This window comes from Rhea americana, unplaced genomic scaffold (genome assembly GCF_003343005.1).
Source record: "Rhea americana isolate MKP2758 unplaced genomic scaffold, rheAme1 scaffold_70, whole genome shotgun sequence".
Taxonomy (NCBI): Eukaryota; Metazoa; Chordata; class Aves; order Rheiformes; family Rheidae; genus Rhea; species Rhea americana.
In genome coordinates this window covers 2,079,926-2,104,716 of record NW_028186868.1, presented here as the reverse complement: position 1 = coordinate 2,104,716, position 24,791 = coordinate 2,079,926, and the positions used below count along the sequence as shown (strand labels likewise).

The window sequence follows — 24,791 nt, the reverse complement described above, 5'->3', positions numbered from 1 at the left end:
AAAAAAAAAAGAGGTAGACTTTGAATCTTTACCTTTTTACCCCTCAAATGACACCGAATCTTCAATGCACTGATCTGCTGTTTTCATAATGTGTGCTCAGGCTGTGGTGATGTGTTTTCTGTCCTCCCACTTAGTGACAAGGGACCTGGTGTGACAGAAGGAAGGAATCGTGTTCTCAGACGTTGCCACCATGCTTAGTGAGACTTCAGCAGCACTTACCAGAGGCATTTCCCAGGGACAGTAGGGTTTGTTTGTTCTTTAAATCYGTAGAGAAGAAAAGGAGCAAGCGGCACTGCAATGACTGAAAATGAATTCACTGAATGGTGCCTGCTTTCCAGCTCCGTTGCTTTACTGGCCTCGTGCCTCCCCTATTGTGCTGATCTGCTTTACAACTGGGACAAAGGGAATTAGATTCACAGACGCCTCATTCATTTTCCGCACGTGATGTGAAAAGTGATTCATGGCAAATGAGCACCCTAGAGTTTGTTTTTCCAATTCATCCAGATACAAAGCATTTCCCAAGGGGCTTTTTCTCCTGTGGAGCTTTCATGCAGTTTTGCACACCCTTAAAAATAAAGCCAGTGAGGGACAACAGAAGTAAATAAACATTTGTAATGCAGTTCTTTACTCGCTTGCTCCCAGGAGAACAAAGTCAGGCTTCACATTTTATAAATGGATGTCCTGTATTAGGAAAATAATTAATTAGATATTGAATACAAACTTTGCTATTACCCTTATTTTAGCGAGAATTCATTGTATAAATTAATTCCATTCCCTCAACAGGTCTCACTTAGCATGAGATGTTTTGACACAGAGGYACACGCTCCAGATGATTCAAATGATGATGAAATTTGTCTGCTGGGCACGTGTCGGTCAGGCATTGCTTCTTACCATGTACGCCACTGGGCTCACTAACAAAATGCATTTGTTTAGAGCTCCTATATCAGTTATTTTAGTTTGCCATGCACAGAAAGGTAACAGGTACATTCATTCAGAAGGAGTTCACAGCTTGAGAAGCTGTGCTTCTCAAGACGGACAYAACACAGGTCAGGTCTCAACGTGAGAGAGAGTTTCTGTTCTCTTGGGCACAGCTACAGAAGGTGAGAGGATTACACAGATGTAGAAACAATGAGCGAATTAAATCAAATTCTTTTTTTGAAGCCTGATCCTTCTCTCCTGACAGCTCTTGCAGATTCATTTGTGGCAATACTCCCACCTTCCATCCCAATGGTCTGCCCTGCCTTTTTCCATACCTGTTATCAGACCAGGATGCATGTCTGCATCTCAGCTCCAGTTCATAGTCTGGTAGTTTGTATAACACAGAAAAATTATAGTGTTCTGGGCTGAGCCCAAAAATCTATAGACAGTCTTCCAATCAGAGGGAAAAAAAAACAAATAAATTAGTCCATATTCCTCCTTTCAGAGAAGATGCTGCTTTTACAGTTTTTCACTGGACAGTCTGCAATAGCGCCAAATGCTCTGATTCCTCTCTGAGGAGAGGGGAAGCTTTTTCCCCAAATTATTTCACCGTGATCCACAACTAGGTGGGCAGAACCTAGCTTCATTCTTTACATGCATCCCATCAGCTACTCTCACCCAGAGGAGAACAGGTATGCTAGCGCCTGCTTTTGACAAAGATGCTTTCTCAGCAAATCTTCTCACAACAGCTTTGCAATGTCTGCAGACACGGCATCAATGCTAGGCCASTTTAGATACTTCAGAGAAAAGAATGTTCCAAAACCACAGGGTTGTTCATTCTGCAGGGTGTTAGCRTGGAATTAAAAAAGGTGGAGTAGCTTCCTAACTCATAGACCAGAGGTGGGGAAGAGGGACTACGGTAACTCCTAATTAGCAGCTACACAGGGTGTTCTGACAAATTACTGAAGAACAATGGTAAGGTAAAGATAAATTGCAAAATGAAAAATAAACATTTACGTTAAGCTGACTCTAGACTGAGGGCATACAATCTCAACATAAATGTTAGTCAACCTCTGTAAAAATTCTCTACCTGCATGTCCCTTCAGTCTGAGAAATTCTTGTGGCATTTCCTGCTCTTCTGAAGATGCCAGAGAATGATGCATTTTGGGATACAAATCCTACATCAGGGTTTCCAGTATGAAATCTCAGTGAAAAGCATTCCCTGTTGGCTTCAAGAGGGTCMGGATTTCACCTCTACTGTTGTTGTTATAAATTCTAGAATATTATCAGTGACTCAGGACAGAATTAGGTAAAATTTAAGGAGGACAAGAGAATTTTAGTTGAGTACTCCATAACTTCATTTTGGGGGCTGAATGCCTTCTATCAGCAGATTGAGAGTTCAGTCTGAGCATTTAAAGTGAAGCTAAGYGTTCATTTTTGCTTTGCAGTTTGTCAGATCCTCTCCTATAAGGCAGTAAAAATATGCACAAAGCCAAAAATATGAGTTAATATAATTGTGATAAAGGTAGAATAAAAGCTTAGATAGGGAAACTGAAGATGGATGGACAAAGAGTAGCAACTTTCTGTGCCCGGGAGCCCTTCCCATATCTTTGTTCCAAGTGCTTGCCTTAGCTGCATWCTACATCTGTAAAGGTGTAGGATACAGGCATGCACTGAGCTGCCACTCTCACTCCATATTTTGAATACCATAGAATGGAAACCTGWGGCATTTGGGGGTATATATATTTGAGGGTATATATATTTGGGGGTATCTCACCACAAATCCCATTCCTACCTACCTATGTCAGACTAAACCTTGAGGGATGCAGGACCTCAGCTCATCCAGCATAAGAAAGGGCTGGAAGAGATCCTAATGACCAACTGTCACATGCCCTTGGAAAAAAAAGATCAAAAAGAAATCAGAAGAAAATTCTCAAATCCATGGCAAGGAACTCAGACTGAGAGATGGGTGGTCTAGACAGTATACTGCCTCCTCTGTATAACCACAAGAGAGAACACTGAGACAGTCTATAAACAGATAGACATTTCCCATTAGAGCCACTCTTCCTCTCAGAAATAAGTGACAAAAATGAAGGAAGATCTCAAATGACCACAAATCACTTTAGAAACCTGGGCAGGGATCCTAAGATAAAAGTGGTGCAGGTTAACATCTCTAACTGAGAAAAGAGAACCATAATTGGCAAGTCTATGCAGAGACATGAAAAGAATCTGCTATAYAAATGGCTGATTCCCATCCCTTTTAATTTCACAGTGATTTCTACAGTAATCATGCTTTTGATCTTTCCAGTTACATTTTAAAGGCAGCTCTCTGGGATGGGAAAGTCAGAAAGGTAAAACCAGCTAAGCGCCAAGAGCAGATTCCAGCACTGTTTGAGTGTTAGGCATCTCCTTGAAAGTGCAAGGCAGTAAGACAGTACAAAATATAACTCTTTGATGTGTCTACCTGCTCCTGCTTCTAGACCATTCATATAAGCTTAATTGTGGCACTCTGTTAATTAGCCATGAAAACACTATTACAATGTAGCATTCAAACGAGGCCTTTTCCATAGGGTAAAGCAAGAGATTGCTGCTGCAGATCTCTAGAAGATATTTTCCAACTGTTTTTATAGCTATCTTTCATTAAGTTAGTTGGGTCTAGGTCAACAAATTTTGTTTCAGCCCACATACCTGGACTGGTATGCTCAGCAATTAATAAAGCTCTACGTTTAGATTATGACCGCAGAGATTTCAGAGCTGCCTGGTGCTTGAAATTGGAGGTTTCTCAACAATGCAGAGAAGCTGGCTAGAAGGCAGGAGGTTCTTAGAAAGGGTCTGGAGAGCATCTACCATTAAGGACTGTGTTCTCTATGCCCAGGAGGAATAAACAGAGAATTTCAGGGAGATTTCAGGARAGTCAAAGTAGTAGGATTTGGAGATGACATCTTGAAGGATATTCCCTAGGGTTTATAAAACACTGTTCAGACCACATGGGATTTCTGGCTATCAGACACAAACAGATTTCCCAATTCATGTCTGACTTTTTGTTTGCATTTTTTTTTCTGTTTTGATCCAAAGCAAGACTAATAGCCATCAGCTGAAGTTTCAGGAAAGGAAAAGTCAATCCGTATCCATTTCAGCCTCCAGAACCTAAACAGGAAAGTGACTGCACCCTTTTTTCCAGTTTTATGGTTGCATATCCACAGAATAAAAACAATAATAAAAAAAAACCTCAAAACATATTTAGCAACATGCACAAGTATTTGCTTTAATTAATGAATTCCACTAGACGTAGTTGCAGGGTCTTCTGCTCCTCTTTTGGGAGCTATTTTTGTAYGCCAATGCCCTTTCCTGAGCAGAGCAAAGTTAGACTGAACGTATGTCCAGTGAGTTCCACAACCACCTGCATGGCATTATGCCACACTTCAGGTAGGGTCACTTCCATGAAGTTGATTCCTATCCTACAATGGTGYAGTAGGAAACAAGAACAGTGCCCACTTCACTATGAGCTTGCAYTGGATTATCCTGACAGATAAACTCTCATTGGAATGTCTTTCCTTGAACCTGTGATCTCAGATTCTGATTTCTCTTAATATGGTTGCTGGAAGTCAACAGGGTAGACTCTGCTGTAGAATCTGGCCTTCTCAGATAGCTCAGTATAGATGCCCTCTTGTTAAACTCTGATTTGAGGTGGTTTTTGAGTGCYAAGAAAGAAATAAAAGCAGAGATTGATAGACTATATAAATTACAATTTCCTGATAATTTCTCTGTCAATACTRAATAGTTTCAGTCTTACTGAGGTCCAGCTCACAGAGTCAGCCCATCACATTCTTTCTCCCACACATTAAGAGGTCAAATATACTATTTCACTTAATATCCCCTCACCCATTCTTTTTAATAGATCGGTAACACCCATCCCTGGTCATTCAGCAACACCAATCTGTACATAACCTTGCTAAATCCTCATCACTGTAGAACTAACTTAGCAAATCAGTTTCTGTTTTCTAAGCTAACCCATGTTAAACCAGTCTGCTGGTCCCTTTTCCTCCAGATATGCATTCCCTGGCCACACACTTACATCCTTTAGTTAAAGGATATAAGTAATCTGATAGCTTTCACTGGCAAAGGAAAGTCTGCAAAAACTCTCACCTCATGTATCTTCAGGGCAAATGTTATCCAAGACACTTGGTAAAAGAGGTTCTTTTTCCATTATTCTTTGTTTTTTGGCAGATGGATTGAGCCAGATGCTTCTCTTGGAYTTATTTATTTATTTCCCTCAAGCAGTCTCCAGAAATTGCTTCTGCTTCTAAATTATTTAAAGCCACATGACACCAGCTCCCCTCTGATCTTTTGTTGCATAGATTTCTAATGGGCAAACAATCAAAGAACTTAAGAATTTCACTTGAAAACATTTTTTTTTGTTTGCTCTGTCCAAGCCCTCTTAGTGTCATAGCCTGGCTGCCCATCTGGTATACCTTATTCTTATTCCAGAGGGAAGGACAGAYGTTGTCAAGTGTATTCCTGGCATCACATCCTAACGAACTGAAGCTACCATAAAAATCAAGGTAACATGGATGTGAGTGCACACGTAAATCTTCCCATAAAGTTTTGGTCCCTCCACAAATTAAAACTACCTGATCCGTTTCATTCTCCASTCCATCAGAAAGAATTAAAATTTTCTTTTCTGAAGTGACCTCTCTAGGTGCCCCTAATTTAATTCTACCTCTTCTTTCAGAGCAAGAGGAATACTCAGTAAGTTCTGAAATGTAATGTTAAGGAGGAATGGGAGACAATTTCATACCTCCAAGGTACTTTGGCCAAAACATTAGGTACAATATCTAAACTTCGAACCATTYAGCAAGATCAATATTAATGCTTTCACTGAGTATAGGGGTGGAGAGAATTAACCTCAATTGTCCTTCCCTCACTACATTTTAAATTTACCTTTTTAGTTTTGTTCTCTAAGATTTATTCCCAGTGCCCACGGTGCCCATTTCCTCATCAAAGCAATGAAGGTCCTGCATCATGTATCACAAAGAGATGGCTGCATATGTGTGACAGTCCCTGCTTCTTATCTCTAGTTGTTAAATCCCACTAGCAGACACAATTTCCAAATTATGACTTTTGCTATGTCTTCAACTGCTGTAGCCACTGAGAGCTGCTMAGGTATCACAAGCAGGAGGGGTAGCAGTCCACAATGCAAGCTGTAGAAAAATATGTTCTCCCCATTGCAAATAGATAGGATAAGCATACTCATAAAACATTATATTGCATTACAGTCAAGAAATACTGTGGGCCAGACAGAACTGTCATTTGCTATTGCATGCAGAATTTGAGYCTTTATGGAGGAAGCAGTTAATTTACTAAACAGGTGAATCACTGSTATATCAACAATATGATAAAACTTTGAGATTAGCTTCCTGTGTTGCATGAARTGGAAATTATCAAAAGGTACCTTCACTGCATCGAGTTAGGAGCAAGAACAAACCACAGGGTCTCATAAGTGCTCAGGTATAAAGTGTTCCTGGTAAGCATAGGAAGCATTACTAGGCTTTCCTGACATTGCCACATCATCTCATCTAGAGATGTCATTAAGGCCCAAAATAGTTCTGGACACTATAATCCTTACAGCTTACCAAAAGAAAGGCGAGGTAAGAGATAGGATTCTCCCAGCAGTTTAATATCAGTCTGCCAAAACATCCAGAATAATCTAAGAAAGAAGAAAGCTCACCTCAGAAAACAACCTTCCCGAAGACTTCCACATTATTGCAGGTTGGTGTCAGTACATCAACTTCAAGAAGACTTATGGTAACATAAAACTGAGGTAGCATAGTRCCCATCAGGGACAAGATGTCCAAAATCCTGTACAAAACCATCACATACTGAATCCAAAACTTCTGATCTGTCCCAGATGCCGCTTTTAAACTCAGGATAGCTTCCAGTTGCCAAAAGCTAGGATCTTGAAAGCTACCACAAATTAATTCAATGCACCGTTTTCCTCTYCACCTAAAGATGGATGACTTCTGTCAAATGATCCAACAGCAATTAGGCAGGTGGGAATCCAGCTAGTTTCCTTAGCAGACTGAGCATACCTTTCTAATTATAGCTTACTGTCACACTCCTGCAGTGGATTTCAAGCCATCCTGGGAAAATAGGAACATTTCATCCATTTATAAGCTGCTAATTACTGTTCTGTTTAATCAGCCTGCTATCCTAGAGCATGGCATGTGTCTAACAGCAGCATAGTTTCTAGTAATGTTTGGTTCTATTTCTGACACAAATGTGCAGGTCTGTTGTGAATCTGCAGTCACAGTGTCAACTGCTGATGTCCAGAGATCTCTCTGTCTTAGGTAGAAGAATATAAAGAATGTTATAAAACCACCCAAAGACAGAAGAGACAGATCTGAACAGRAATACAGGCAGTTATTGTATGCATCTTACTCATGCAGAGCATAGTATTTTCTTACCAACAGAAGAGAAGAACAAAGAGTTTCTCGCTCTAATACATTCCCCGCTGGGCCCAAATTAATGCAGTATTTTCTTGTTAAACCACTGTAACTGAAGCCTGCCCTGCCTCCCTTTCTCTCTCAAGCTAACTAGGACATATCAGGATTACCAAATACAAATACAGATCTGTATCTGCTGTCTCTGAAACCCAGCATCTTTCAGTTTTGTCTTCTCAAACAGGCTTAGATGAAGCTTTGTTGTGTAACACAAAGCACTGCAATCCCCCTTTCCAAATACCACCACTGGCAGAATCAAAGAAAGTCTCCATCTAACCAACGTTGAGACACTGCCCACACCTCTAGCCCTTGTGAACTCTAACAAGCCCAATATCAAGCCCAATATCTTCTGCCAATACGGGCAGAAGAAGGCAGGGAGGCCCAAGTTAAGTCTTTGGCAAGGACACTATGCAGGCCAGGGACACCTCTAGCCCCAGAAATAGCCCTCCAGCTTCAGAGAGCTCCTCACATCTGCTGCCTTCACAGAGTGCTGACCACACCGCAGGCTACTAGCAGGTCCATGGCTGCAGGTTGCCACTAGCTGACCTCTGCTTTATTCCAGGACAAATCTATCATTTTCTTCTCCTTCTGCTACACTGTAAGCCTTTCAATATGGACTTAGCCCAACAACCCACACTGGTTCCTTACATCTCAAGTACTTTTGCTCTTGTGATTATAGTCCCAGCAACACATTTAGAGATGCTACCAACCTTCTGAGTTATTGTTTCTGAATATTTTCAAAATCAGACTTGAGTTATACTCAGCAATGCATTTCCTTTGAAACAGTAAGACACAGAAACTTACTCCTTTATCTAAATTAACTGCATAAGACTCTAGAATCACCTGCCTCCAAAACTAGGGCCATAAAGCCAGGCCAGTAATGCCTGCACYTTTATCTAACCAAACTGTACATAACTGCTACCTGTATTGCCAGTGTATTCAATATTTTTGTCAGAGGAGAGGAACTGATTCAAATATCACATGAACACTTTTCTTAAAAAAATGTATTTTATCTTACGCATGTTCTAAGGGTTTTTTAGCTTACAGACTGTACTGAGACCAAATCTTCAGGCTTATCTCTACAGTCAGGGAAGGTTTATCAAAAAGGAAGCAAAATTACTCAGTTACTTGTCTCTAAGAGCTACAAGTTTCAGCAGATATCAGATGCCACAAGTTGATAGCACTGTTTGTAATGGGGAATCCCCAGTCTGTAGTCCCCAAGATGTTCAGGATACATTAACTGTTATTTTGCTATTCCTTTATGTCCATGTTGTCTAAGCAAGCCACAAAGATATGAGACAGAGGAGATCAAACATATTGACACTTCTGCACAGGAAGCCAGAGTGCCTGCCTAAAGTAAGCAAAAGCCCAAAGCTGGTCATGTCTCTGAGGTGAGGGTCTTGGGATACAGCATCCCAATCATGACAAGCTACTATCAGGCAACACTGCCAACATGTATCTTACAATTTATTTTGCTCTTCCTCTGAAAAGAGGTCCCTCTGTTCCTCCCAGCCATGTCTGAACATGGCAGTGGTGTGCAGTGAAGGCAAGCCCAGAGGGAGGTACATTGAACAGACATTCAGTAAAATCTAGATGCATAACTGGGGACTTTCTGCTTCAGCTAGTGCTTCTTTCTCAGTACCTTAGAAACAAACTCCACAGTATCAAATATAAGCTTGAGCATTCAGGTTAAATTACTTAAATAAACATTAAAAGGAAAGCATTAAGTGAATACATCAAGTCTGGGATCCCAAACAGTTCCTCATTCTTTCCCTCTGCTTTCATCACCTTGAATGTTGTAAGGACTAATGAGTTAATTTTACTAAGAGCTTTCAAGGTGAGGAGTGTTGGGTAATTACTAAATATGATTCTTCCTTGTGCTAATTTCCAGCTCCTCTAGCACTAGTCTATCCTTATATGACCCTAACAAGGTGCAGTTATGTCACTCCATTGAATTCTGCTGCTTACCCACTCCTAAAAGAGCAATTTTGAAAGACTCAGACATGATTAAATTGGAGAGTATTCTCACCACTGCAAGCTTACAGATGTGAACTCTTGCAAGCAAAGCTTGCTTGCTCACTTCTTTTATTCAGTTATATCACTGATTTTCATACTTGTAGGGAATCAATGAGATTTTAGAGGAGATTCAAATAAGAGTAAACCCAGTAGAGAATATAAGGGGGTGGGAAGGAAAGAGAAGAATAAAAGACAGATGCTTTTCTAGAACAGCCCAGCAAAATTCCTAGAGCAGGTGCTTCCCATCTGGCCACAGAGTTTCTGTAATGCCCTGTTAGTGGTCTGGCAAGCAGGCTCTGAGGGATTTAGCTGTAGCGGGTTAGCACATTATCATTCCCAGCTGCCCTCTCCATCTCCCTGCTGGAGATCACCACTCCCATGGCACAGCAGGCAGATGGGACATGTGTGGTGTATCGGCTGCCCCAGCTCACAGTCCCTGGTCTCAGTACACACCCATGTTCAGCTGGAGCTGCCAGCTCAACCCGTCAACTGCAAGAACTGAGGCATGAAACTGCATTCCCTTCTGGTGTTCCTGTTGTGGGAGTAATAACCTCCATCAAAGGTACCAGGCTTGCAGCCAGGAGGATCACATATACACTACTATAGATCTATCTGAACTTATTTAATTAGGACAAGACTTTCCATAAAGAATGAGAGCAGGGAAAGCAAGAAAAGTTCAGGAACTTCTTTGAGCATCTAACCAGTACTACTCCTGTCTGCTCAGTCTTCTAGAATAATCCAGCCAAACTAATCTCTGCTAGTGCTTCACAATATTAAGCCAAGCTGAAATCTTGCACAATGGTGCCACTAAAAGCAGCATGCAAGGAAAACCATGTACCAAGCCAATATTGCAAGAGATCTCCACCACAGTATTTAGCAAAGGGTGAAACAGGAGGTGGGATGCCTGGGGTCACCTGGCACTATCCTAAGTGCTGGGTAATCTGTGGCAGGATGCCAGGGACATCCCAAATTTACCTCTCTCAGAGTGGGTTGTACTACAGGAGCTGGTCTCTAGTGAAAGCTGTGCATTCACTGCTGGATACAGGTGAAAGCTCAGCATTAGCCACCGCACTGAATTCAGATAATGATTCTAAGAGATCTTACAACAAATTGATTAGTTACAAAAGATGAAGGCTTGCCTCTTTCTGGAAGCAGTCACCTGAAAGGTTTTTAGAAGTGTCTAGAAAGAAACTTGAATCAAAATCTTACTCCTAGGCACTTCCTCGCCAGCTGCAAATGTTGCAGCCAAAGCCCTTCTCATACAAAAATACAGAGTCATTAAAAATGCTCTTTTTTACCCCAATAAGCACATTTCTACTGCTCAATCTCAACATGTTTGCAAAATTTCCAGCATCATTTTAAGTCTTGGTAACATATCAGAGCTTAACTGGAAAAGCAAAACTCCGCAACCAGTTGAAGAGTTTCTAGCTTTAATTATGGAAGAGGTAGCAGATTGAAGGGAGTGGGTGGAGGGAAGTCTGGGAACATACAGTACTGTGCACTATGAAATGCTGCAGGGAAGTGGAAGGCTGAAGGGCAGCCCCACATATTTTAGAGATTTAATGGTAAATGTTATTGCTCTGCACATGTGAAAGACATAACATGTATTTTTTTTCAGTCTAACCAGCTCACTTCAGATTGAGGGAAACAAGAAAGAATAAGTATTAAACCTCCATAAGAGACACACAGTGACTCATAGTTGTGCATCTGAAATGAAACACGAAAATGGCAACTACTTCAAGTTGCTTTGCCACAGATGAGGGACACCTCAATGTTTAGAAGAGGAGCATAGCACACTAACTCTGATCATAATGCACAGCTGCAGCTGAATTTACAGACATCTTCACTTATCAAATGGTAAAAATACACTACATTATTTAATTTACATTTAGCTGCACACATTCTGCCTACTTGGTTTGGAGTCTAGACTCTGGCACCATGGCTTTTGCAATAAAGCCATTCTTTCAGCTGATTTCAGCAGGAGGCCTCCACATACACAATGGCATCTAACTTGTCAGATTGGAAAGGGATAGCCTGAATTTCCACAGAAAAATAGTAAGAAAATTAATTGAGGTTTCTTTTGCCAGTGGAAAAGTTTACAATTCTCAGCAACACAAAATCCACTTGCCCTAATTCACAAATTCTGCTGGAGTTTCTCATACAAGTGCTTCCATACCTTTGCCCTCTCTGGGGATCAGGAAATACTCTTCTGGATGCACCAGAGTCCCTCTATGCTGCATCTCAGTGGTACAGCAGGAGAGACTCATGGCTACAGTGCCCCATGAAAGAAGTAATCTGGCCAAAGAGTGCAACCTATAGGAAAGGACAGGCTCATAAGATATCCAAACTAAACCACTCTGAAGTTCAGGTTCTTCATACAAAGTTCATGCTTTCTAAGGCAGCTAACAACCCCTTCCCATTCAAATGGATTTATTGATGGGAAATTTTCAGCTAAATTTTTAAATTTCTAGCCCTAATACCACAATTCAGTTTGCTGACTAAAGCACCATTTAGTCTCTTTCAAAAGCAAAAGAGCATTTATACGTTGCAGTGCTGTTCTGTCACCGTAGCCCCCTCTGGAAATTACAGACCCGACAATTTTACTAATTTGACAACCAGCATTGTTTGCAGGCATCAACATCCAATTTGCTCAGAATCCGAGCAGCTGCTTCCTGAGCTTTATCATCACACCACATGCTAAATACAGAAATGAGAGGGGCTCTTGCAGAAGTCCAGAGGAAAGCGGAAACCAAACCCTGAGGGTTGCTAGAGACCAGAAGGTTAGCAGGCATAACTGCCCCAGAGAAAAGAGAAGTTTGACACTATTTCCGGCTGGAGCAGGAAACTGCTTTTCTACTTGGTTGCATCAACTTTTGAAGCTGCAACAGCAAAGCAGGAACTGGCAGGAATATGGAAAGGGAGATGAGACAACCATCTGACCCTTGTCATGCTTGAGTAGCTGATAAACAACTCCAGGTGCCACCTTTTCGCCCCGACTGACTGTGCAACTGCAGAGACTTTTTTTTTTTTTTTGGTGTGGAGGAGAAAATGTAGCACAGGGGAACAGAGCTGTGGGAAACAACAGTCATTTTGATCTCTCTTCTTTAGCTAGCTAAATTTATCAGAACTTAAGACTTGGGAGCTCCTTTTGGACAACACAGATGATACCAATGCTGGAGAGATGGGCTTAGCTGGACCCCCCACACCCAGCTCATCCTGGCTCCTTCGTTCATTTCATGCTCTCCTCTCAGCAAGTAGGCTTTAGCCACCCACGCTTGTTCCCTACGGGCTTCTACAGGTGTAGAAGACCACTGTAAAAATACAGTGAAACAGGGAGCTAATACACTATAGACACATTAGCTCAGCCTCACAACAGACATTCTTGACTCAAGTTTCACTGCAGCATCAAAGTAAAATTCTCCCAAACTGTTATTTCCAATTCACTGAGAAGTTTATCTCAAAATACAAGTTTAGAAACAGAATTCAATTCCCAAGTCTATATTTTCTCACAACCAGCTTTATCTAAACTGAGGAGCCCACAGCTGCTCCTGCGTGTGCCATAGTCATGCCTAGGTACACCCCCATAGCTTTCTGGTTTCCTCAGAAAGGGAAGTGGGATGCACAGGCCAGGCTGGAAACCACTGTAAGGACCAAACATTTGCCTATATCAACCCTTGAGGCTTTGCCATAGCACACATCCATGGGTTGGATGACATGTAGTCAAACTGGCCAAATTTTCCATCTCTAGCCACAGTTTGGTAAATCTCTGAACGCGCCTTTCATTGCAGCAGCTCTGGTGGCAACTGAGCTATTGGTTGTTGATGACAGCTGTCATCAGAGAGTGACACACTGACAAGCCTTCAAAAAGCCCMAAAGAGTTTAAGGGAAGATGATTCCTGAGGGCAAGCAAGGAAGAAGACGGAAGTAGAGAAATGTTGTGTTTGTGCAAGAGTTTTGGCAGCTTCGTGCTGAGAAAGGGCTGCTGTGGAAACTGGTAACAACCACATTCATGTCAATCATCAGCCATTGGGCTTCCTTGGCCTCCCACTCTGCTAACATCTCCCAGAAAGGGAGATGTCTTCCTGGGTTAGAAATATTACATGATGGTGGATGCAGCAGGAAATATTGCAGGATCTCAGGCACACTATTTTCTTTTAATTTTAGACTTTTCATCCCACTTCAGGATTCAGTTTCCCAGAGAGCCTCATCAAGCCATCCTGTAATATAAACAAACTAAAAAACATCATCATCATCATAAAGTGCTCGTCACAGCTGAGCAAGGAATGGAGATATGCAGAGCCTGAAAAGAGTACCTGTGCTAGGGCTTTAGTGTTGAATGAGAATCCAATCTTTGGTGAATTTGCTTTCCCCAAACTCCCTCCTTGTCTCTTTTTCCATACAGCAGGTTTTAGCCACACTTAGGCTGTCTGCTGAATGAAGTTCAGATTAAAGGGGCAGGAAAGACAGAAGTAGTGATTAAATACAGGGCATGAGAGCTTTGAGCAGATCTTGGAGAGTTTCAAAGAAACAAGTAATTTGAGTTTCATAACAATCGCATAGTTTTGTTGTTCCTCACTATGCCATCAGTATCTCATTAAAAATACAACTGGTTACCCATTGCCTTCTATCTTCCGACAGATCCTCAGCAAGATTTTGCTTTCAGCATTGACAAATGTTCTGATATCACATCCCACACCTTTAACATCAGAGCTGCCATAATCCTAAGTAAGTGAATCGCTGTTTCCTCATGCCATAAACAGGTAATCCACTGTGTGAGCGCTGGTATTCAGAAGCAAGTAAGAGTGTCTGAATGTCTGACAAATAATGAATTTCTGAGAAATTTCAAAACTAAGAGCGTCGTGTGGGACCAGAGAAATGTCAGTTCTTTTCTCAGCTCTGCCTTAAACCTTCTGTGTGACCTTGGGTAGGCCATGTCTACTTTCTGGGCCCTCACTCTGCTCCTACCCTTTGTCTGTACATATGGATATAAGCTTGCCAAGGTGACAGCTGCTATACAGCTTTTCTTCATGTCTAAGTCATCTTGAAATAGTCTGAGTGAGACAGCTATAGCAGTCAGACTTTCGTGCCCACTTGACAATGCTCTCCAAATCCCCATGGCTAACCCTTCAAGGAGAAAGACCAAACTGAACTGCTGCAGGGATTCCAAGGAGTGAAGCAGGAGGACCTCTCCACCCTTCCTGGGCACATAGGGACCACTGCTGGGAAGCACTGGGGCGTCAGAGCACCAGTACCGCTAGCCTGAGGCAATGCACTGCCATGCCATCAGCTCATCGAGTGGGCTAGCTGAAAATACACCGTGCAGTCCTTGACTGATTGCCAGTTGAAGGTCAAAAGCAGAACTGCCCTTGAGTTAAGGGGCTGGGTGTACAAGTAAATATAAGGTATAGCTTGACTTGTGACTCTAGCCTTACATGGACAAGCAATGCTTCTTGCAACACTTTAAGCCCCTACCTCACCTGGAGCCTCTAAATACTACTAGAATATAAATATGAGAGATTTGGCTCAAGTTGTTGTATGCTCCCTGGGCTGACAAYGAGTTTGTTTGCCACCCTCTCATAGCCCTTAGGAATGCTTCCTTGCATGCAGAAGACTCTCAGTAGGAAAGACCAGGGAGGTGCTGCCCTTTGCCTGGGAGCACTGGTTTTCAGGGGGCGCCAAAGTGAAACAGGCCTCCGAATCAGTGATGGGCATTTGCAAATCCCTTTCTACCAGCTCAGATTACAAGGGCTCCCCTCTAAATCCAGTAGCCTCACCAGCCGTGMAGATACAGGCCCAGGGCACTGGTGCAAGCAGACGAGCTCCCAGCATTGCTTAGGCTGGTCCCCAGCACAGTTTTGCTCAGCCGAGCTATTGCTCTCCCAGGCAGCAGACACAGGCCTCCTGGGCTGTTCCCAATGCACAAACCAGATACAGCCACTCTGCTGGAGGGCAGGAGGGAAGAAAGAGATTTCAGGTGTATGGACACAAGCTTTACCATGCCAGTTGGGCTCAGAGTCAGAGAATGGTCTCTGGCATAGTTTATTTAACAATAAAGATAGAGCTATTATGTCTCTTGGATTTACTTTAGGAGATTTACMGATCTGTCTCTGAAGCATAAATTTCTACATATCAGGAGTTTCAGTGAAGCAAAAATACACAATTGCTTAAGCATCAGAGGGAAAAAAAATGAAATCTTTTAAAAAGTAAAATAATTAATTTGTTTACCCTTGTACTTTCCCTGACCTCTCCTCCTGTTTTGTGCATAGGACACAGCATCAAGCAATTGTATGTGAAGATTAACCTGATCATAAATGGGAAGACCGTCTTAAGCTACTCGGAGTCACTTTGTGAGCCAGATAATCCTCAGCTTGTTTTCTGTGGAAAGAAGAAAGGAGGTAATTTAGGTAGCACTCTAAATGTTTGATGGCTACTGAGCATTGCAGGCAGGATGTGCCCACTGTGCTGTTGAATGCACCAATGCAACATAATGTTCTATTTATTTCAACGGCATGTTAATGTATGACAGAATCACAGTAGGACAGAGATGTTTTAATTTTAGAGCCCTCTTTTTCCTTAATATGCTCACATTTTTTTTTTAATCACAGTAATACACACACATTAGATTAGATTTTCATAAGAAATACTATGGTAATGTTACCCCATTCCACAGAGAGGCTTGTAACCCATACATATATATGTGTATATATATACACACACACATATACATATATACATACACATATATACACATATATACATACATACATATATATATACATATACACTGGTCTTTATTTTTGTCAAAGGAAGGGCTGCACAAACAAGTTCTGAACAAGTTCTTTATTATTAAGCAAGTAATGCTTCCTGTCCTTGAAGGCAGTTCTTAAGGATCTTTGGACCAAGGTAATATTTGATACTGTCTACGGTTTCAGTCTTGTTTCAGCTCAACCCTTGYCTATGCTGTAGTCAGAAGCTGTGATTTCAGTTCAGGCTTGCTAACCTAAAGCAGCCAAGTTATTTTACAGTAGCATTGGCTATCCTGACTCTTGCCAGGTGGGCCAGGACACCCTAAGGTCCCCACTGCCATAAGCATCTCAATATCTGAGCCAAACCAAGTTGTATAARGCTAGCTGTGGTGCTTCCAGAAGAGCTGCAGTCATGCCTCTGGACTGTAATACCAGCAGTTCTTAAATGGTCACTGTGCACTGTGAAGTCCCTCTTCTTCCTTATATCATAATCATCTCTTTAGGCTCATTTTAAAACAAACAAGTAGAAGTGCAGGGAAGTTTATCACATAGGTGTTAGAGAGACAGTTAGTTTCAGAAACTCCACTTCCTTTCCATTCACTTGCATCTCCATCACAATACCCCTGCAATAATTCATGCACAAGGGCTATGGATTTGACAACTGTGCACAGCACTGCTGCTAAGACAGGCCCTGGAAAATCACTAAGACATTTCACATAGCACAGAAATACCACAAAGAATAATAGAAAAATGCTGCATGAGCAAGCAATTATATAAATCCTGTAAGTCAGATAGATAGACACAAAAATTAAATTTAGAGACTTCTTCAATTGTGCATTGAATTATAAGGGAAAAAAAACACCCACAGACCTACTGAAAAACTGTCTTATTCTGATGAAGTACTTAATAACACCCTTTAGAGAATACATTAAGGAGAAGCAGAGTCAATCCTGMGCCAAGCACAAACTGCTACTCACACATTATGCCACAAAGCCAAATTCTCCTGGGGTTTCCAAGTCCTTAATCTTAGACTGGCAGGGGATTGTTTCTACTAATTGAAGTACATTATGATATAAAACCATARCTGGTTGTTTAAATGGTACCATGTATCTTCATTTAGAAGCATCCCTAAGTTAGTGCGAGGACCTCTGCCAYACACTTTTTAAAATATGCCATCTTGTTCAATAACTATTTTTATTTAGTAATTAAGTCACAGTGGGAAAGTGAAGTTTTTCAAACCACTAGGGTTCAAACTRAAACTGTGGTACTTTTTAATTAGTTGACATTTGATTTTAATCTATGTTATAGGGCAATGAAGTGAATTGAAAAGCAGTTTGAGGCAACTCAGCACAGCCATGGTTTGAGCGTGATAGCATAAATTTGACCTAAAACCTATGCAGAAAGGACTACATTGTGAATGGTCAAGTATGTAGCCTAGCAAAGGTGAAGAGTAGATAGCCCTTTAACTGAAGTTGTTCATGCCAAGTCCTATTTTCCCTGTTGTACAGGCAACATTTCCAACAGAGAGCACCTGAGTTTATAATTCCACACAGAACTTGTTGGCCACCACAAGGAGGACAAAAATGGTGCATGCCTCCCTACCCCAAAACAACAGAGCGTAGTTTTGCTGCAGGCTTTATTGGTCTGCTTGTGCTGACAAGTGGAATAGAAGTTACAAGCAAAAGAGATTTACAAGAGCTGGATGTGGGAATTTTTCTCTGCTATTTTATAATGCTGCAACTTTGCCACAACTGGAAAAATTTTAGAAGAACTAATATAGCTGGATGTTTCCCTAACATATTTACTATTTATTTTAAGCAAAGGTCACATCTGGCACAGCTCATTAGGTCTTTTAAACAGGATTCCAAGACCTTTTTCTTTCCCACATAACCCTGTTCTAAAGTTGCAAGCTCAAAGGTTGCAAGGAAGTGGGCCACTTCCCATTTAAGAACAACAACAACAAAAACAGCTTTGTGGTATAACTTGAGCTTAGCTCTTCTGCTTTTTTAGTAGGAAGAGCTGGTTACTCCACATTTCCTCCAAAGAATATAGTTGCATAAGATTTAACAGATTTCCAATGCAATCACAAAAATCAGAGAAACATACCTAGTATGGTAATATTAAGCAATGCACTGAACACAACCTGCAGGCTTAAAAAAAACCTTCCTGCTGAAAGATACTCGGATACTCTGCAAGTCCACAAATTTTGTCTCAGCCTCTACTCATAAAGGCACCATCAGAGGACTTGCACAGTTCCTTGTGCATCCTGTCGAACTAAACAAAAAACACCCCTAACTCTGGACCTGCATTTTTTTTACGTTACACCATTGYCTCATTTGGTTAGGTGTTGCAGTACCTATGTTTCTAAAATGGCATTTGCAAATAAAAACAGAGAATGGGGCATGAATTACAGAACTGGGTACCACTTTGACAGTTTAGGTACATGTTTGCGAGGAAGCAACTACACCACAAAGTCAGGTCTTGGASTGATATAAATTGCTGTCTTCTGTAGCCCCTTCAACTCACTTTTTCCTCCCCAGTAAAGAGAGTGCATGTTTCTTCTCACTCATCTATATATTTATATAGATTTTTCTCATCCAACTATATATTTATAGCTGGCAGTTATTCAGATCATTCCAGYGTCCCTAAAATTCACAGAAGTTTTGTGTCAGAGTTGTATGGRTGCAAGATCGTGTCCTAGAAGAACTCCAACATGGAGCATTTAAGTTCTAAAAAGATTTAAAACRCAGAAAAAGGAAGAGGTGGGTGCAGATGTACAAGGCCTTTATATAGTACAAGAGTGTGAGAACGTTTAAAGATTTTCAGTGCAAGGAAGATCTGAGAAAGAGGAGTGAGAATTTCGTTATAGGTGTTTTGTCARGAGTGAGAGGCATCTTCATGATAAATGATAACTAGTAACTTGAAGTAATCCTCAGGAAGTTCTTACTCACATTTGAAAGCTCTGCTTCAGACTGGAAGCTTCTAGGGGCCCATTCAGTGGCAAGGAAAAGGGCTAAGTTACTTTGGATAAGAAATAATAGTGAAAATCTGCTCCAAAATATACAATGGCATCATCCAAAATCAGCAGTACATTAGAAATATTTTCCAGGATGTTCCAGAAATCACCTTAAGTCTTTATGAAAAAGAGCTGAACATGGAAGGTAGGCTAAGCATATCACTGACTATAGCACACTGACAGATGTCATAACTTGCAAGCACACAAATAAAGACATGAGGAACTTCTTATTTAGAAAAATGTAGTCCTGATTTAGGTTGCTCTCGATAACATAAATATATATAAACATATCTATATAGATAAATATATAGTCACATATTTTTGCAGCTATAAAAGCATCCGAGTTTGGACAGAAAGGCTCTAAAAAGACCACACAATTCATTCAATGAGCTGGGTCCAGTGTTTGTGATAGTTACACTTACTGCAACAGATGTGTTCATCCTCTTTTAAGGGAGGATGCAAAAACATATGACTGTATGAAGGATACRGTGATAAGTTACAGTCCTTAAAGCCTGAAGTATGTGTACCCTTCTGGAGTTACAGCAGAAAGCTCTGTTTGAGAAGAAAATTGCACGGGCCTTAAGGAGCTCCATCRAGCCAACGTGCACACTGAGAACATTATTACAATCAGAAAAGAGTATAGACAATAAAATTCAGCAGATATACTGATCAATGTCATTTCCTGGCAGGTTTCAAGTAGCTGAAAATTAAAGCTTTTTGTAGGACAGGTACTTTCCAAGGAGAACAATCCCTTTTCCCATGCTAGAAACAAGGAGAGTCACAAGGGTTTTCTAGAGGCCTAGCTGACAACTGTAAGCACTGCCACCTACTTCATTTTGAAATATAGGCTTTGCAGAGCTTGAATGCTGCTGCTTTATGTTGAGATTCTGGACTGCTTTCTGATGGCCTTGGTAGGACCCTAACGAGTCACCTGAGCCAAAAAGAGTTTCCATGTCCCACTGGAGAAGGATTTCAAGGGAAGGGATGATTGTTTAGTTGCCCAGTTTCCTCTTCACTATCCTGTGCTATTGTCCAGGACYTGTGGGACTCAGAGCTGACTGAGGGAGAGGTTGCCTTTCTGCCTCTCAAACAAGGCCATTTTTAGGCTCTTCACTGAAAGAGGGCCATTTTGTGCATACAAACCATGGGCCATTACGTTGCACTGGCCACACACTCACTCTGATGGGGCAGCTCACAATATGCCTTATCAGACATCAGCACATCTACAGCCAAAGTCCCAGGGGAGTCACTCAACGCACAAGTTGTGCAGCCTACAGTGTCTCTAACTCCCACTTAGACTCTAGTAAGTTGTGAACTGAGAAGTGGGTTGTRCTATATTTTTAAAATCTTGAGTCACCACTCTGCAGCAGAGATGTGTCAGACTCCAGGACTCTTGCTTCGTGCATGGAAGCAAACAGTGATGGCAACCACTCTTTGAAAAACTTCATATGGTCCAGGCAACGTGGCCAGAAAAGCAAAGAGTAAAGGGAGCAGAGCTTCTGAGTGCTGTAGTTAATCAGTTTGAGAGTAACAAGCCAGAACATACTGATTCTAGCCTCTGCTTTCGTAAAAGGTTTTTCGGGGGAAGTTATCCAACCGCTCCACCTCCCAGGATCATCATGGCATGACCTTCAACAAACTCCTCACTAATGCAAAGGTGTAGGACATGTTTAAGTCTGTTAAAGTCATTAACTAATATTTCATGTATGCATGAGGAAGATGGTCTGTGGATGCAGAACTTATCTAAACTGGATACCTCTTGCAAGGCAGAATGGACCATGGGACATAAACGAGACAAAACCCCTTGTAAGCCTTTAACAGGGAGCAATTTAAGGCAGTACAGAGTGAGACTGGACTAAAACAGCCTTCTAGAAGTAACTCAGATAAATATGGTGAAATGCTTACTCCTCTGTCACTGTCAAAGTAAAGAATATTTCATGACATCTGCAAAAGAGAATCCTAAAACAGTTCTTTGAGTTCTCTCTGACTTGTGCAAGGCAAGTTGTAAAAATAAATAAATAAATAAAATAAAATAAAAATCTGTATTGAAACACAGAAGAATTTTATTTTCAACCAAGACTACAGAAGAGCTTGTGAATTCTCCAGTAGTGCTGAAATCAACCTTTCTTCAACAGTAAGGAAAAGGCATGTCTATCAATGAGGGAGATGAAGATTTGAAGGTGGGACTCCTGGGTTCTGTTCCAGTCACCGACACAGCTTGTGTTGGCTTTAGCACATCATGCAGCTTCTTAGTGAATGCTCTCTCAACAGTAAGATAGACATGTTCTTATTACTTTAAGGTCATGTTCCACAAGCATTCGGAAGCCTACACATACAGAAGCACTCATCTCAGACATTTTTTCTTAAAATTTCCAAATAAGTGTAGTTCAACTCTTGCAGCTCCAGTTGCTTAACAGGCAAAAGCATGGATTTACAGATCATGCTAAAGGACGTGTGTCTCGTAACTTCAGCCCCTTTAATTTTCCTGTTTGTAGAATGCACAGTGACACAGGAACATCTACATCGTTGGGCAAAACCATGTCCCCTTCCTCCTCTCAGAAGGGGATTGCATTTGCTCCTTGAGCCAAGGCCCCGCCTTCCCCACGAGACAGCACATGTCCTGACATTTCTCTCAGAAGGGCTATTGCAAGACTATGTACAAGCACATTGTATTTCTATAGTCATTAGAGAACTTTGAAGTACTATTACAAAACAACAGCTACTATCAGCTGCTTGTTTCCTTCATGAGTGTCACAGTATCTAACCACCTATCATCATATTTGCCTTTCAGAACACATCTACTATGAGGGGCCAATCACATTGGGAATCAAAGAAATCCCACAGGTAAGTTTGTCACAGCTGTGCCCCAAGACGGAAGGATTTTCTATATGGGGTATGGTCAGGATACTACAAGCAATCACGTTAGCATATTTGAGGCTCTCCCAGCTAGCACACAGGACCTGCTAACATGCACATGACATTTTTTTCAATATGAAATGAAGAGCTTTGATTAAGGCACTACGAGATTCATCATTACTCGAGAGAGATGGGTTTTCTCAGGACAGTGGAACTCTCGGCCATGGGGCCATTTAGTTCTTTTATTAGACTGCCCACCATTACTCTTAAACTGGCAACAAACAAAGCAGCTCCTCCAAAGGATTCCTGAGACACTAGCGCTGCAATTCAGCTTGCTCATCAGTGAGCTTAACAATTTGGAGAAGCTCATTCACCCTCACTGGCTATAGAGGCTATTTAGATAACTATTGCAATTGTACTTGTTCCACTGTAGATATACAGTGTTAGATCTAAAGATAGATCCCCTCTAAGTTGCTACTGGCAGTACAAGTTATGGGGCCTAAGAACACTTTTTTCTGGACTCATGGAGCCTTCATATAAGAGGTGAATTTCTCAGAAAGGTGAAAGGTTGCTCTAGGCACTGCTGATATTGAGTTTCCTGTTTATCCATCAAGGGTGCTCTTTTTGAGCAGCCTTCTCCACACTGAACTAAATTTCCTTCCTAAACCCCAAACAAATCACATTGCAAAGCAAGACAGGTCCTAAATGCTGAAAGCATCACCATCTCTCTTAACTGGGCACAACTTGAACCTATGTCTGACTAGTGACTAACAAGGAATTTTTAGCCAGGTACCTGAAGAGATTAGATTGAAAGGGAGAGGGTAAGATATAGACCATCAAGGCATCTGGTTGAGAATGTGGGGGAGAAAGAATCAATCACCACCATCAAAGCTTGCAGTCCAGGTGGTCAGTCAAACATCCTCTTAGATTTACTCAGACCTTCAGCAGCTGACAAAACCTAATGTCACAGCTTCGAAGAAGGTCTGGGACCTGCTCAGGACTAGCCTGATCCAGACACATGAAAAGGAGAAGATAGGATCAAAATGGGGAAACAGATTGAGAACATAAGTCCCGAAGAGCTGGGCTTGCTGAGACATGCACAAGAATGGCTGTTTCTTGGAGGATCAAGCCTCTGTAAGAGCTAACATCTCACATATCTCAGTCTTCCTTCAGTGAGAGCCTTCCTTCCTTCCTGCACTGATAGCATCAACCACAACTTCCACTTTCCAAGGCTCTCCCCTCTGCACTCCTAAGAAAAGAGAAGGAAATGCTGCAGTTCGAGCAATGCAGAGTGTATTCTCCTAGCATGTCTCCTTCTCCAAACATCTGAAGAGAGTAGTTTTGACTAATTAAAAAAAAAAAAAAAAAAGGCCATAGCTTCTTTAAGGTTGAGATTTTTGCACTGCAGTGATATAAATTTTCCCACAAAAGGAATTACTAGTACACTTAACAACAAAGTTTGAAATTAAGCTCCCTCTAGTTTTATTATATAGTAATTCATCACAGATAGTCATCTACACACACACACACAAAATGTTATCTTCTATAAAAATTTGTACAAACTGATAACAGTGTACAGACTAAACTACAAGCCTGGAACAAGAGAACTGTCAGACAGCTGAGCCCTTCTTCTCTTTCTGATTAGTAAATAGCACATGCCATACTGTGGTTGTTCATAAAGAGCACGAGAAACTACACAGGTTCAGAAGCAATTTTTACACATCAGATTTTGTTCCTCTCCCTCTGTTTTAATTTTGATTTTCTTGTGCTATCAGCATTGATATTCCTGATGAGAATCTTTTGGCAGAAAATATGGAGCACTTCTGTACCAGTTCTGAAACACATTGGATTGCAAAGATTTCAGAGAGATTTGATGGGAAAAGTATTATTTATGAGGAAGAGGACTCCTCAATAGAAGCAGCAGCAGTTATTTACTACTTGTGAGCTAATCTCTTGCTTTATGTTTGTCTCATACAGGGAGACTACACTGTTTCAGCAGTGCTGACTAATGAAGATCACCTCACTGTCGCTTGTGCTGATTTCACTGTGAAAAATTATTTAGACTATTATTAGCAGCAGCAAATAAACAATGTGGCCAAACCCATTTCATTAAAGTTACAGATCACCAAAACTGTTCAAGGCGAGTGAGCTACCTGCACGCTACAATGATTCTAAAGGAAATAATTCCCACATGGTGGTTTGGTTGCTATTTCTCTTTATAAGTCTCTCATTTCAAAAAGTCAGTAGACCCTCTAGTGTAATCTTGCCTCTAAATGCACACTCTAGCCCACTTTTTGCTTCTAACATATACAGCTGCAAATAGCTGTTGATACCAATATGCTGGTCTCGGATGAAAACAGTACCAGACAGAACAGATATGAGCCTAAACAATATTTTGCAATGAGTCATGGAGGCAACCATTTCTAACACATGCTAAAGACAACTTTCATATGAATTAACTATTGTACAGTTAATGCACTCAACATTTTCAGACTTCATAAGGACTGCCTGGAGCCTCCATTGGTATAGATTTTGTTACAGCCACTAAATAAAGACCAAATAGGATGAACATGCCTTTTTTGTCAGTGCTCTACATCCAGTCATTGGACTTGTAGCACTTCAGTCTTCAGGAGTCTACTTTGATTTCTTTTTTTAATGTTTTTTTAGCAACACATGAATCATTTTGTTTCTAAGCTATGTGCTCTACTTGCTTATCAATAAATTCATAATGAAAGAATA

The 24,791-nt window shown here is 41.1% G+C and overlaps 1 protein-coding gene across 1 annotated transcript in view; it reads left to right on the top strand.

Annotated features, from left to right (window-relative positions):
- LY86 (lymphocyte antigen 86) overlaps positions 1–24,789 on the top strand; it is a 25,462-nt gene extending 673 nt beyond the window's left edge. The window contains exons 2-5 of the mRNA XM_085321634.1: positions 14,073–14,159; positions 15,701–15,829; positions 21,988–22,040; positions 24,030–24,789. Coding sequence (XP_085177760.1) covers positions 14,073–14,159; positions 15,701–15,829; positions 21,988–22,040; positions 24,030–24,125 — 365 coding nt within the window. The 3' untranslated portion in view covers positions 24,126–24,789. The remainder of the gene's footprint in view (positions 1–14,072; positions 14,160–15,700; positions 15,830–21,987; positions 22,041–24,029) is intronic.
- Positions 24,790–24,791: the final 2 nt, after the last annotated feature.